At 37.6% G+C, this 12,785-nt stretch overlaps 6 protein-coding genes across 6 annotated transcripts; 3 read left to right on the top strand and 3 right to left on the bottom strand.

Annotated features, from left to right (window-relative positions):
- Positions 1–273: 273 nt before the first annotated feature.
- SOCG_04185 (F-box protein Pof11) lies at positions 274–2,351 on the top strand. The gene is made up of 3 exons (XM_013165027.1): positions 274–756; positions 804–898; positions 953–2,351. The coding sequence occupies exons 1-3, from the start codon at positions 609–611 to the stop codon at positions 2,240–2,242; spliced, it is 1,533 nt and encodes a 510-aa protein (XP_013020481.1). The 5' UTR covers positions 274–608; the 3' UTR covers positions 2,243–2,351.
- Positions 2,286–4,312, top strand: SOCG_04186 (U4/U6 X U5 tri-snRNP complex subunit Prp3). The gene is made up of 4 exons (XM_013165028.1): positions 2,286–2,730; positions 2,771–3,421; positions 3,476–3,786; positions 3,833–4,312. Exons 1-4 carry the CDS (start codon positions 2,572–2,574, stop codon positions 4,257–4,259), a joined length of 1,548 nt encoding a protein of 515 aa, XP_013020482.1. The 5' UTR covers positions 2,286–2,571; the 3' UTR covers positions 4,260–4,312.
- A 19-nt stretch (positions 4,313–4,331) lies between these two features.
- SOCG_04187 (tethering factor Uso1) lies at positions 4,332–7,669 on the bottom strand (the record flags this gene model as incomplete). The annotated part of the gene is made up of 2 exons (XM_013165029.1): positions 4,332–7,445; positions 7,502–7,669. 2 exons carry the CDS (start codon positions 7,667–7,669, stop codon positions 4,332–4,334), a joined length of 3,282 nt encoding a protein of 1,093 aa, XP_013020483.1.
- A 104-nt stretch (positions 7,670–7,773) lies between these two features.
- On the top strand, positions 7,774–9,731 carry SOCG_04188 (kinetochore protein Nnf1). Its single transcript, XM_013165030.1, has 3 exons — positions 7,774–8,281; positions 8,329–8,441; positions 8,485–9,731. Exons 1-3 carry the CDS (start codon positions 8,114–8,116, stop codon positions 8,804–8,806), a joined length of 603 nt encoding a protein of 200 aa, XP_013020484.1. The 5' UTR covers positions 7,774–8,113; the 3' UTR covers positions 8,807–9,731.
- SOCG_04189 (peptide methionine sulfoxide reductase) lies at positions 8,707–9,694 on the bottom strand. Its single transcript, XM_013165031.1, has 2 exons — positions 9,049–9,694; positions 8,707–8,996 (listed from the first exon to the last, which is right to left on the bottom strand). The coding sequence occupies exons 1-2, from the start codon at positions 9,530–9,532 to the stop codon at positions 8,968–8,970; spliced, it is 513 nt and encodes a 170-aa protein (XP_013020485.1). The 5' UTR covers positions 9,533–9,694; the 3' UTR covers positions 8,707–8,967.
- On the bottom strand, positions 9,658–12,313 carry SOCG_04190 (cytoplasmic cysteine-tRNA ligase Crs1). Its single transcript, XM_013165032.1, has one exon. The coding sequence runs from the start codon at positions 12,169–12,171 to the stop codon at positions 9,895–9,897; it is 2,277 nt and encodes a 758-aa protein (XP_013020486.1). The 5' UTR covers positions 12,172–12,313; the 3' UTR covers positions 9,658–9,894.
- Positions 12,314–12,785: the final 472 nt, after the last annotated feature.

Below are 12,785 nucleotides of genomic sequence, written 5' to 3'. Positions count from 1 at the left end.
CGATTCGTTTTGCATTTCTAATAAATTTTTCTTTTTGTTTTTCTTTTTATTTCTTTTTGTTTTTGTTTTTTGAATAGAAAAGAAAAGGAACAAAAAGAATTAGCCGTCATGAAATTTAAAAACTTTTGAATAACCTTTCACGATTCATCGCTCTTTTTTACTACTACTCCTCTCACTCAAGATTAAAATATAAAAAGACGACCTACACCTCTCTGTTTATTTCATTTCATTTTTCTTTCCCCTTTCTTACATTGCCAAAACACAAGACTCACTCCTCTCTTTGTTTACTAACGATATGCAAAAGGCCTCCTTATCCTTCCAACCCATTCATCAGGTGTAATAATATTTATTTTATTTTTTACTGGCAAAGAAGGTTGAAATTTCGACATTTCTTTCTTTCTACAAGCCGTGTAACACTTGACGATTTTCGAATTTTGAAGCAGATTTTCAAGCCTTGGATTGTGGAATTTATGTAGCATGCTTTTTAATTGAGCTTTATAAAGCCAAGGACTTTAGGACTGTGTGTAAACAAAAAAAAAAAGACTTTTTCTAAAAATAAAAAAAAAACACATTTTATTTATCAATTTCTTCCCTTGGTTGTCCTTCCAATGTCTGATGACCCAAAAACAAATTCCAATAAACACCAATTCTTGAACGAATTAGCAGACAAAGCCTCTGGACAAAATAATTTATCGAATAAGAAAAATAACCTTTTACGCAATGCTTCTCTTTCTCCCTCAGAATCCAACAAAATCGGTATGCCTTCGCCAGTAATTTGGGATGTCTAAACTAACAATCAAAAGATACCATAAAACATACACTCTCGGAATTGCCGAGAGAAGGAATACTTTTCGTTTACCGTTATATAGAAACTCTATTATTCAAAGACTTTACTGACGTATGCTGTGCATTAAATCTTCTTCCATGCCTTCGTTTCTAATTCGTATTCTAGTTCTTTCCCGAGGAAATCGTTTTACGCATCTTTACCTGTCTTGATCAAAATGATCTTTGCAAATGCAAGACCTTGTCCAAGAGATGGAAAAGGCTACTGGAAGACCCTAGTCTATGGAAAACCCTCTATCAACAAAAAGGTTGGCATTTGAACCCAGAGGTTTCACAAGAGTTTCAAGAGTGCATGCGCATGAAAACTTATTCTTTTTCTGAAGAGGGATTCATACGTATTGATCAACACTTTCTAGGTCCCAACGGGACTATCTTTCACGATCAACAGTGTGTATACGATTCGCAAAATCGTCCTCTTCTCAATTGGGCTCATATATACAAAGAACGTGCTCGTTTGGAATCGAATTGGCGCCACGGTAATTTTGTTCTATACCAACTGCAAGCCCCAACTCGACTAGGGAGGCTTTCTCGTATTTCAACGGACAGCGTATATTGTGTGCAGTACGATGATGATTACGTCGTTAGTGGATCAAAAGACAGATTGATTAGTGTCTGGGACATCCATACTGGTGCCTTGTTGTATACTCTTCACGGTCATTTGGGCAGTGTTTTGTGTTTGCAAATTGATCGACATCGCGACCTCATCGTCTCTGGCTCTTCCGACACTTCCATTTTGGTATGGAGTTGGCAAAGAAGATGTCCTATTAAATCTTTGACTGGACACACAGACAATGTTTTAGGTGTCATTGTTTCTGGTAAGTACATCGTCTCCTGTTCTCGTGATCATACAGCTCGTGTATGGAAGCTGGATACATTACCCGGAGAAAATCCCTGCATACATGTCTTGAGAGGACATCTTGCTTCTGTAAATTCCGTTCAATATGACGAGGCCTCCGGTGTTATCGTAACGGCCAGCGGTGATCGTACTCTAAGATTGTGGGACATTTATAGCGGACAGTGCTTAAAAGTTATATATGCACATCAGCGTGGCATTGCTTGTAGCCAGTATAACGGAAAGTATATAGTTTCAGGATCCTCGGATACAACAGTTCGTATCTTCGAAGCCGCGTCCGGAAAGCTACTTCGCATACTTCAGGGTCATGAGGATCTCATTAGAACTTTACAGTTTGACAATGAAAAAGTTGTTTCTGGTGGCTACGACGGGACCATACGGGTATGGAATTTTGAAACCGGTGAATTGTACTGCGTCCTACAAAATGACCGAAGATCCAGAGTTTTTGGCTTACAATGCGATCATCGGCGTATTATAGCATGCACTCATAATAGCGAGATTTTTGTTTGGAGGTTCGATTACGGGATTGACTGTACCTTTTTTTAATTCCCAAAATCGTAGACTTTTAGTATGGTTCTCATTTTTGGATTATTATGGTAATCTTCTTCTTCTTATATATTAAATTCTCATGTACAATAGATAATAATCTTTAATCATATTCCTCTCTTTCTTCAGACCTCTCATCACAACTTCAACCGCCTTCATTACTTATTGTGAGATAAGCTTTTACTTGAATCTTTAAGTGTAGTTCTTAGGTTTTCGTATAAATATTTAACTAAGTTCGAAGAGATTTACATATTTTTTCAAGTGTTTGCGGTACTTACATAGTAAGTTTCTTGTTGTGACAACTTAAAACGTCAGTTAACCAAATTCAGATGGAAGCTGTTAAAAGAAGAAAGTTGGAGTTAGAGAAAAGAATCTCAACTCAGAAAATTGGTGCATCAGACCAAAGTTCCGACAGGAATGAACCTACTGAACCAGGTGCTGCTAAGCATCGCATTGCTGAACTTAGAGAAAGAACCGCGAAAAGATTTGTACGTATAAACATTTAAATATTTTTCTAACTTTATATAGAATTCTTTTCAACCTCCCTCTGCTCCATCTCAACGAAATGAGGGTGACGTCGCAAGAGGAGGCTTAAGAGTTGGCATTCATCCTGCTCTATTGAACGACGGCATATATTCATTTAACGGAAAGCAAGAAAAACCTTCTCTACCTAAAAAAGAAGTACGGGAAAGCCCTAGTAACCTACCTCAAGAGAGTTCAATCGAAAGTAAGAAAAATCCACTTTTGGAAGATACCGATGCACCTAAAGTTGAAAGTCTCCCTTATTACGATCCAAGGACAAAAGAATCTAGGCGCACTCGAGCTCCAAGGATTCTATCTTTAAATGCTTCTGGTAAATATATCGAAGAAGCTGAACAATATAGACGTCAGTCTCAACTAGAAGAGCTAAAAAAACGTGTTGCTTTGCATTCCGAAAAGGCAGGAATAAATGATGAGCTTCTAGTGACAAGCAAATCTATACATCGGGTTGAACCTCCCAATGTTGAATGGTGGGATTTACCGTATGTTGCCAATGAAGCAACTTATGGCGATCAAGCTACGTGGAAAATATTTGAAAACAGTGATACTATAACGTCAAATATACAGCACCCAATCCCTGTTCTTCCACCGTATCTAAAAAATCAGCCATCTTCGAAATCGCTTTTCTTGACTAAAAAGGTATTTTATTTGTTTTTTATAATATATATACGAGAATTTCTGCTAATAATGTAGGAACAAAAGAAGATCCGGAGACAGACACGAGCGGAAGCTCGCAAAGAGAAACAAGATCGCCAGTTGCTAGGACTGGAACCTCCGGAACCTCCAAAGGTGAAGCTTTCAAATCTTATGAGTGTACTTGGTGACGCCGCTATCAAGGATCCAACAAAAATGGAAGCAGAGGTCAGAAAACAAGTTGAAGAGAGACGTCTTCGTCACGAACAGATGAATGAAGAACGAAAACTTACACCCGAAGAAAGAAGGGATAAAGCTCTAAAGAAGTTAGAAGAAGATGCTGCAAGCGGTTTGCAATGTCTTGTTTTTAAGTACGTACTTTGACGAAATAACTTAATTTCTGCTAACTCGCTTTAGAATTAAATATCTTGCACACAGACCCCATCGTTTGAAAATTGATCTAAATGCTAAACAACTAGGACTTACAGGAGCGTGTATACTGAATGACAAAATCAATTTGGTTGTTGTTGAGGGAGGAAGGAAAAATATCAAACATTTTAAAAAACTAATGATGAATCGTATAGACTGGACAGATACCTCAAGGAATTCCTTATTGGCGCAAGGAAACAAGCTTGCTGATACTAATGGGATCATCATACCTTATAATGAAAACACATGCGAATTGATCTGGGAGGGGGATCTCAGTAAACGAAATTTCTCATACTGGACGTTTCGAAAGTGTCCAACAGAAAATGAAGCTCGACTATCACTTAAACAACTAGGTAATACTGAACATTTTTGGGTCTTGGCTAATTCGTGGAAACGGGGAGAAGATTTCGATTAGTTTATTAGGTAATTAAATATATTGTATTTATTATTATTATTATTAGTCTATCCAAAAGATATTGTGTTTCCGTTAATCTTCATCACTTTCATTTTCATCTTCAGAGACTTCATGTCCCAGTTGTTTCAGAACTTTTTTATCCCTCGATCGCTTTGATTCCAACTCCTCAATGATAAGCAGCCAGTATTCTTCTGCCTCTTTGACCTTCTTTTCTAATTCTGTATTTTGTCTTTGTAACTCTGCTGTAGTTTGGTTATCCTTGGCTTCCAAATCGGTGACTTTCTTTCGTAATCCTTCACATGCGTTTTTCGATTTAAAATTCTCCTCTTCGAGAGTCTTATTTGTTTTCTGAAGCTTATCTAAATCGGACTTAAGTTTCTTAATCTCCTCTTTTTGAACATTTTGGGCTGACTGCGAAGCTGAACGAGAAGACTCTCCCTCAGTAATTTCATTTTTCAAGCGCTGAACTTCAGAAGTGGAGCTATCTAGCTCCTCTTGCAATTTCTTGGCTATTCCTTTTTCTTTCTTAAGTTCATTTTCTAAAGAGGAAATTTTCTTTTCACTTGCTTTCGAGCTTTGTGAGTTTGAATTCAACTTTTCTTGACAAGAATTGTATTTCTGCTTAGCAAGTTTCAACTCGTTGGATTGCTGCTTTAGAACATTCTGAGTATTTTTAAGTTCTTCCGTTAATGAACCCTTACTTTCACGCAATTCTTCCAATTCTTTTCTTATAGTAGAATTCTCCAAATCGAGTCCTTTAATCCGATTCTCATATGAGCTTTTTTCATCACTATGTTTAGATAAAAGATGGTCCTTCTTTTGTATCTGCTGAGCCAACGATTTTTCCAACTTTTGGGATTCGTTCAAAGAGCTTTTCATTGATGCCACGGTCTTGTTTAATCCCTGATTTTTCTCCGTGAGTTCATTCACTTTCTTTTCTAGCGAAGATTTTTCAGATTTCAGCGATTGAAGTTCGTTATTGGTCTTCTCCAAATCCTGTATTGTCGCATACAGGTCTTTATTTTTGATACTAATAACTTTAAATTGATCTTTAGTAGACTCCAAAAGCACACGAAGTCTTTCATTTTCTTCAGTAAAGTCCTTGATTTCTATATCATGACCTTCACGAAGCACTTTCATTTCCTCTTCCATACTGCTAGCATTGGACTTAGAATAATCTAATTCGATTTTGATATCATATAAGCTTTGTCGAAGAGAGCTCAATTCTTGACGAAACTCATCTGTAAGTACTTGAAGCTCATTTATAAAATTTTGTTTTTCTTCCAACTCACTCTTAAAGCCTCCTACCTCTTTCTCTTTATCGCTTGTAATGGTACTCAAAAACTGTTTAGTTTCTGCGAGTTCCTTTTCTACATTAATCAATTTTTGCTGAACTTCTTCATAAGCACTTAAGGTATTAATTCCATTAACATCGGTATTGTAAGCGACGGACGCATCATCAATGGAATGTTTCAAGCGATAAAAATTATCTTTGAAGAAATCGATGAACATTGTATCAAAAAGTAACGTATCAAGATCACCATCGGTGGTTTCGTTCAATGGAATATGGTTGCGAACTTGTTCATGCTGGCGTAGCCCATGAAGGCGGTTTAGAAAGACATCGCGAGTAACTGCTGAATTGATCGCTCCGTAAACACTGGATTTTGGCACCGACGAGTCAAGAGGGCAATAATAGTACACCAACGACAATAGGACGGCTATCATACCCTGAATTATGGAGCTCGCTGTCGAAGACTCGTCCAGTAGTGTCGTCAATAAGGTCTGTAGTACACTACTTTCAGATAAGAAGTCTTTTACGCAGTGAGCGTTATTGTCAACCAAAGTGATAAGTAAAGTCAGATATCCAACACAGTTATGAAGGGCATGATCATGTCTTAATGTTGCAATGAGCTTGGTGGAAATACATTGAATAAAAGTGACTTCTTCTTCATCTTCCTCATCAGCAGCAATGTCTTGATACAGTGGTATTGTACATAATTGCAATTTTCTCTCATCGCTGCCTGCTACCAAGTAGCTTAAAATAACGCTAATCAGCCAATGACTATATTGTTCGGTGTCCGCAAGTATGGAAATGTCGAGGTATTGGTCTAAAAGATTCATTCTTGAGGTACTTTTGTTCCGATAAGTATCTATAATCCTCTGTAAGAAGGTTTCAGCCAAATGGTCATTTGACTCAACTAACGCCCTCAGAAGGAAGACAACAGAATATCGATGCGAAGGAGAAATCACAGGAAGAAAGATTTGGTTTATGAGAGAAGATAAAATATCTGTTTCCCGATTGGTGAAATAAGGGTTCTTGACTAAAGCTACCTGACAGTCGCTATTTCCGTATACTAAATGGGCAAGGGTAATCCATATGATTTTTGGGATATCCAAATGTAACAAATCTTCATTAGTTGCCAACTGAAGGAGGAAATCGTAAGAACTGCTTTTCATAATAGCGTTTTGATTAGCTTTTCCAGACGAAAGACCAATAGGCGTCAAAGACTGTAAGACATGTAGAACGAGCTTAATACAACGAATACGAAGAGAATCCCAATTTGCGTCTATAATTATATTTGGATCTATTAGACTTATGATACCAGGTATTTGATTGGATTCTCGAAAGAAATGTTGGTTGGTGATATTGTCTTTCAAAAGAATGTCTAAAAAGACAAGTGCATCTGCAGAAATTAGTCCACCGTCGATTCCACCCTCAATATCCAAAATAGATAATATAGAATCAAATGCATTCTCAAAAACAACAAGTTTCTGTAGGCTAGCACAATCCATGGTCAGGTCTTTCAAAAAATATAAAGCGGCATTTCGAATCGGCTCTCTAGTATCTCTTAACGGAGTCATAATATTTGAGATTGCTGAAGGGAAACTTTGAATGCAATCCTTCAACTCGGCAGGTCTACAAGCCAAGATAGATGAAAAGAGTTCGATAGAATATAACTGGACGTAAAAATCAGAGTGTAGAACACTATTTAGTAGACACTGAATGTTATCATGATTTAAAATAAATTGATCAGAGACCCATAAAACTGTGTCACTAGAGGGAGTTTCATCTGTAGATTTTGTCAGTACTAAACATGTTTCCAAAGCCACCCTTAATAGCTCTGGATCTTCTGAATCGCGGTGTAAAGATCGAATAATCCCTTTAAGACCATGGGCAGCGACCAACTAAATCAATAATATGTTAGTTCTGTCTACTACGTATGTAAATTTCTATAGCCTACTTCCTTAAACTCCCGTGCAAAGCTCTTTATACCAAGAGCAGCAGCTTTTCTATCTTCAAAGAGAGTCGCATGTTCCAGTCGATCGCAAAGAGTAGAAATTGCTCCATCTGCCTGTTGAACTTTCGGAGGCGCCAATATTACATTGTAACCTTTTTGAAGAATGTCCATGAATAAAATTCAGTAAGATTTCTATTTTTGCCTATTTGAATTATTTTTTGATCTTTTTTTGAGGTTTAAAAGACAAGTTGAGTAGGTAGTGTTAGGCAGGAGCAAGATTGAACTTACTCAAGGCTGTAAACAAACTGCCTTTCCAAAGGCACAAAAAAAAAGAATATAGCGAATATTCCTTTTTTTTCAAATTTTTATCCTTTTTTATTCCACATATTTAAATTAGAATAAGATAACGCCGACGGATTTAATGCATTTGGAAATTCTGTCAGCTTTGACTATCGTGGAAATTCCTTAATAAAAAAGGATAAAATACGTGCATAACTTCGATATATTCAAGTTTAATCTAAGCTTTTTAGAAATATTGACTATTAGACAGTCATTATCATCTTAACATACACGTCGACTCTGTATAGCGACTGATCCGGTGATTTTTTGGTATTCATGACTAGAAAGGAGCAGTTAGACGCATCTTTACGGCGTACTTTATCGGAAACAGTTGCGCATATCCCTTTGGAAAAGTTTGCGCAATGCTTTCCAACATTCAAAAAGGGCAAAGCAATTGCAGCAATGCATCAGCAACTTGTCAGCTTCTTTGAGGATACGTGTAAGGTATGTATACTAGTTGTTGAAGGGGGATTACTGACTATTTTACCTAGCAAGAATACGCTAAGTTGATTGAGGAACGAGGATTGAATCAAAAACTTGACTTTCTGGATGAATGTATAAAGGAAGCTATGGAACGGAAAGAGTCTGGAGAGCCACCAATTGAGTAAGAAGTCTCTTATATAATTACAATTTCTAATCCTTAATAGTATTGAAAGCAAACAGCCTCAAGAAATTCTTAAGGCTCACCTCTATACGCACAAGCAAAACCTAAAAAACAAATTACAGGAAGATATTAACGAGTTGGAGCTTGAAAATCAAAGTCTGTCTGGAAAAATCAAAGAGGATGAGCGTAAAACGCAAGAATATGTGCATGAAGCTCAGCAGATTCTTTTACAATTGGAAACTACGGTGAAAAACATGGATGACAGGGGTATTTCAAAAAATGTGCTCACAAATTTGGAGTCTCTTTTGTCATTTATTTATAAGCCAGATGAATTACAGGCGACAGATGAAAAAACTACTAGTTGAACCAAAACGTTGGACATTTACTTATCTCTTTTAAATTCCCCAATCTTATTGATTTGATAATGAGTGTAACGGCGTTTGTCCTTTTCACAGAGCGTTCAACCTCATTCTCATAGCAATGATTATGATGTCCCTGTGTGTTACCGAAATCCATACTAATTAATTTAAGCGAATGGATTCCAGCGAAGGAAGTCTAGGTAAGGTTAGTATAAATGTCGTTTGCCAAAATAACTTTGCGAACTTACGAGAACTACAGCGATATCCGTCAGGGTTCTTGTCGAGGTATTGTTGATGATATTCTTCAGCATCCCACCACTTCCCTGAAGGAACAATTTGGGTTACAATTTTCTTTTCAGGAAAATGCTTCTCTTGCACCTCATTCAACACCTTCTTTGCGACGCCTTCTTGTTCAGGAGCAGTAGTAAAAATCACAGAGCGGTACTGGGTTCCAACATCATTGCCTTGTCTATCAACGGTAGTTGGGTCGTGCATGGCGAAGAAAAACTCAACGATTTTCTCGTAGGAGGTCAAGTTCTCATCAAAATCAACCTTCAGTGCTTCAGCATGGCCAGTGCTATTTGTGCAAACTTGTTTATATGTAGGATGATCAGTCATGCCTCCAATATATCCGACAGAAGTTTTCAGAATGGCAGCTGCAGGTACATACTTTCTCAAAAACACTTCTTGAACACCCCAAAAGCATCCTGCGGCAAAAATTGCGGTCTTCATTTTTATTTAACCTGTTATTTCTTGTGTTATTATATATGTAATAGTATGCTAAATATAAGGAAGTTTATAAGTAGAAGGGTGGAAGTGAATGTTGGTGACCGCCAATACCTATTGGGTATGATGATGAATTGATTATTAATAGTGAAAAATACGATGGTCTCGTACTGTATAAATAAAAAGCCATTAATTCAAGTTTTGTAGAGTATATAAATAGTAATAGTCTGTTTTATGATCATTGAAACAATATAAAACTAGTCTGGGTTAAGTAAAACTAAAGAAAGTATGGATTCTAATGTTGTAGATATACACAAAATTGAAAAAATTTTACCACAAAAATTGAAACTGAACAAATAATAGAGCGATTATTTTTTACCTTGTTGAGTTTTTTCTATATAGGCCAAGTACTCTTTATGCAGTTTCTCTTGGGCACTGTATTCCTTTTGTAGTTTCTTCTTTCGGCTCTTAGGCACTTCAGCTTCAGAACCGTCTTCTGCGCGGATTTTGGTGGGGAAGCCACTTTCGTCAAAGGACAAAAATTCCTCGAATAATTTGAACATTTCAGAGGGAGAAACTTTGCCTTTCATAATGCGCTCAACATATTTTTTTTCTTGGTCGGCTTTCGCCTTCATCTTCTTTGCCTCCTTTTCTTGCTCTTCAGCTATTTTCTGGTCGCGTGCTTGAATCAATTCTTGAGGGTCTACAAGCTTAATCAAGGCTGGTCCTTGTTGGCGATCATTCAAACTAACACCAAGTTCAGCCATATCATAGTCCCTGAAAGCATCACAAGCTTGTAATATCTCTTGGATAGGTGCCTTGGCTATGGAAAGTTCACGAATTCGATCACGGAAAGTAGAAACTGCTCGTATGTATGGCATGGTATCGTTGGAACTAAAAGCGGAAGCAGAAGATTTGGACGACCATCCGATGGCATTGGGATGACCTTCATCATCCAAACCAAAGATTTGCAGTAATTTAGTAACCCATACGGCAATTTCGCTAAGTAAGCGAGTGCAAGGCTTTTGGCCAACCTCTCGGATATAGATGTTCGATTTGCCAACTAGACTATCAATATGGAACATGACCAAAGGAGTGTTAAAGTTATCGCACAAAGCGGAATGAACATTACTCTGAGCGGTTTGCAAATCCTTCAAGAGTTGCATTTCAAGTCCTCCATATTTTTCAGTAACGTGACCTCCTTGTTGGCTTACACCTTGAGCTTCGAAATTCAGAGCTCTGACAGTTTGGAAGAAGTTTTCCAATGTTTGTTCTACGTTCAGTACGTGAGCCAAAAGAGCATCCTTAAAATCAAGTTGAGAGTTCCATTGTTGCAACAAAAAGCTAAGTCGTAGTTGTCTGGGAGAGAATTTTTTCAAAATCTCCTTGATAGTAATAAAGTTTTTAAGAGATTTTGACATCTTTTGGCCTTCAATGTGAAGATGACCAGTATGTAAAAAGTAATTAATCCATTGTGGGCAATCATGATATGCTTCACTTTGGGCTAACTCATTATCATGGTGCGGAAAAGCCAAATCGACACCACCGGAATGGATATCCACGTTGGAGCCTAACACAGCGCTAGCCATTACAGAACATTCAATATGCCAACCTGGGCGACCTTTCGACCAAGGACTATCCCAAGAAGGCTCACCTGGTTTACTAGACTTCCAAAGAGCAAAATCTCCTGGACGCTTCTTATCAGTTAAAGCAGCAAGAGAGCCTTCACCCTCAGCAATCAAGTCACGGTTTCCCTTGTTCCAGGGTTCAAGCTTCGCATAAAAATGACCAGCTTTAGAAAAAGCTTCCGTGTCAAAATAAACACTTCCATCAGTAACGGGATAAGCATAACCACGGTCAATAATTTTTTGAACGTAATCAACAATTTCAGGCACAAACTCTGAAACACGAGTCACGGTCGTGGGAGGTAATACGTTCAAAGCACGCATATCTTGATTGTAGTCATTTTCCCAGTAAGCAGATAGTTTACGGAAAATAGCAGGATCCGTAACAGTACTTCCAAGTTCAGAGTCAAGGACAGGGACAAGTACCTCTTGAACCTTAGTCCAGAAAAGTTCAGCATCTTCGAGCTTTGCTTCCTCGGCAAGTTTAATTGCCTCCATACCTTGATTAAGAGAATCAACATACAGGGGAACCTTAGGAGCCGCAAGAGCCAATGTGGTAACGTCGTTTGCTGCTAACCATTTAGGCCATTCTTCCATGGATTGGGGAGGTTCAGGTAGGTTTTTTTTTGCATAAGTTAACCATGCGTCTGAAACTTTAGCTTTAACATCTGTGGAAGCAAAGTTATGCTCGTTTTGCTTTTTGTATTGCTCAAAAAGATGTTGATGACGGGCTCGAAGAATAATTTTGTCATCAATGTCAGTTACATTTTGAACAAAAGTAACGTTATAACCAAAATAAGATTGTAAAATTCTTCGCAAAATGTCGGTGGTCACATAATTACGAGCATGTCCCATATGACTGGCATCGTACACGGTTGGACCACAGCAATACCAAGTGACCATAGATCCATTGGTCTCGAAAGGAACCTTGGAATGGGTGATGGTATTGAAAACGTTCAGTTTCGTGTTATGTCCAGTAGGAGCAAACCATGGCGACTGTTGCGATTTTTCAGAGGACATGAATGGTTTTGAGTAAAAAGAACGCGTTCTGATAGAATTTCGAAAGGAAAAACCCCGAACTAACTTGACGCCAATCACTGTTACGTTTTTGCAAAACGTTTTGGAAAAAATGTTGACTACCCTCGGTTGCAAAGAAGGTGGAGTGAGCGAACAGATATCTAAGGTCTGCTCTTACCAACACATAAGCATATAAAACCCTATATGCTTACACAAAGAGATCTTCTATTTTAGGGAGGATATGCTTATATTTGTATAAGGAGCCCTTTCTTAAGTAACACTGGTAAACAAACAAACAAACACTTAAAAAATAAAATGGGAGATCCTGACTGCCTTTAACCAAACAAAAACAACTTGAGAGTACCTTTGCATCCATCAAATAAACTCTTCGCATTATGTACTCTTTACCATACACTATCGCCATGGAAATTATTGTCAACTCTGACATGGAAACTTTCACATAAACAACCAGCAATTTTACAAAGCTTTGTACTGAATTTGAGTAAGAACGAATATTTCTTCAGTCGCTCTCCGCTTGATTTAATAAGTTTCTACACACATACAATATTAAACTGTTTATTAACTCTTGAAATGCTAGATTATCATCGTTTTTTCAT

This window comes from Schizosaccharomyces octosporus (genome assembly GCF_000150505.1).
Source record: "Schizosaccharomyces octosporus yFS286 unplaced genomic scaffold supercont6.3, whole genome shotgun sequence".
In the NCBI taxonomy this organism is placed as follows: Eukaryota; Fungi; Ascomycota; class Schizosaccharomycetes; order Schizosaccharomycetales; family Schizosaccharomycetaceae; genus Schizosaccharomyces; species Schizosaccharomyces octosporus.
This window is presented reverse-complemented; position numbering and strand designations above follow the sequence as displayed.

Coding starts and splice junctions, on each gene's coding strand:
- SOCG_04185 (XM_013165027.1), top strand. CDS start 609: ATGTCTGATGACCCAAAAACAAATTCCAATAAACACCAATTCTTGAAC. Junction 757..803: donor CTCAGAATCCAACAAAATCG/GTATGCCTTCGC, acceptor AACAATCAAAAG/ATACCATAAAACATACACTC. Junction 899..952: donor TATTCAAAGACTTTACTGAC/GTATGCTGTGCA, acceptor TTCGTATTCTAG/TTCTTTCCCGAGGAAATCGT.
- SOCG_04188 (XM_013165030.1), top strand. CDS start 8,114: ATGACTAGAAAGGAGCAGTTAGACGCATCTTTACGGCGTACTTTATCG. Junction 8,282..8,328: donor TCTTTGAGGATACGTGTAAG/GTATGTATACTA, acceptor TATTTTACCTAG/CAAGAATACGCTAAGTTGAT. Junction 8,442..8,484: donor TCTGGAGAGCCACCAATTGA/GTAAGAAGTCTC, acceptor AATCCTTAATAG/TATTGAAAGCAAACAGCCTC.
- SOCG_04189 (XM_013165031.1), bottom strand. CDS start 9,532: ATGAAGACCGCAATTTTTGCCGCAGGATGCTTTTGGGGTGTTCAAGAA. Junction 8,997..9,048: donor CGGATATCGCTGTAGTTCTC/GTAAGTTCGCAA, acceptor AACCTTACCTAG/ACTTCCTTCGCTGGAATCCA.
- SOCG_04190 (XM_013165032.1), bottom strand. CDS start 12,171: ATGTCCTCTGAAAAATCGCAACAGTCGCCATGGTTTGCTCCTACTGGA.
- SOCG_04186 (XM_013165028.1), top strand. CDS start 2,572: ATGGAAGCTGTTAAAAGAAGAAAGTTGGAGTTAGAGAAAAGAATCTCA. Junction 2,731..2,770: donor AAAGAACCGCGAAAAGATTT/GTACGTATAAAC, acceptor AACTTTATATAG/AATTCTTTTCAACCTCCCTC. Junction 3,422..3,475: donor CGCTTTTCTTGACTAAAAAG/GTATTTTATTTG, acceptor CTAATAATGTAG/GAACAAAAGAAGATCCGGAG.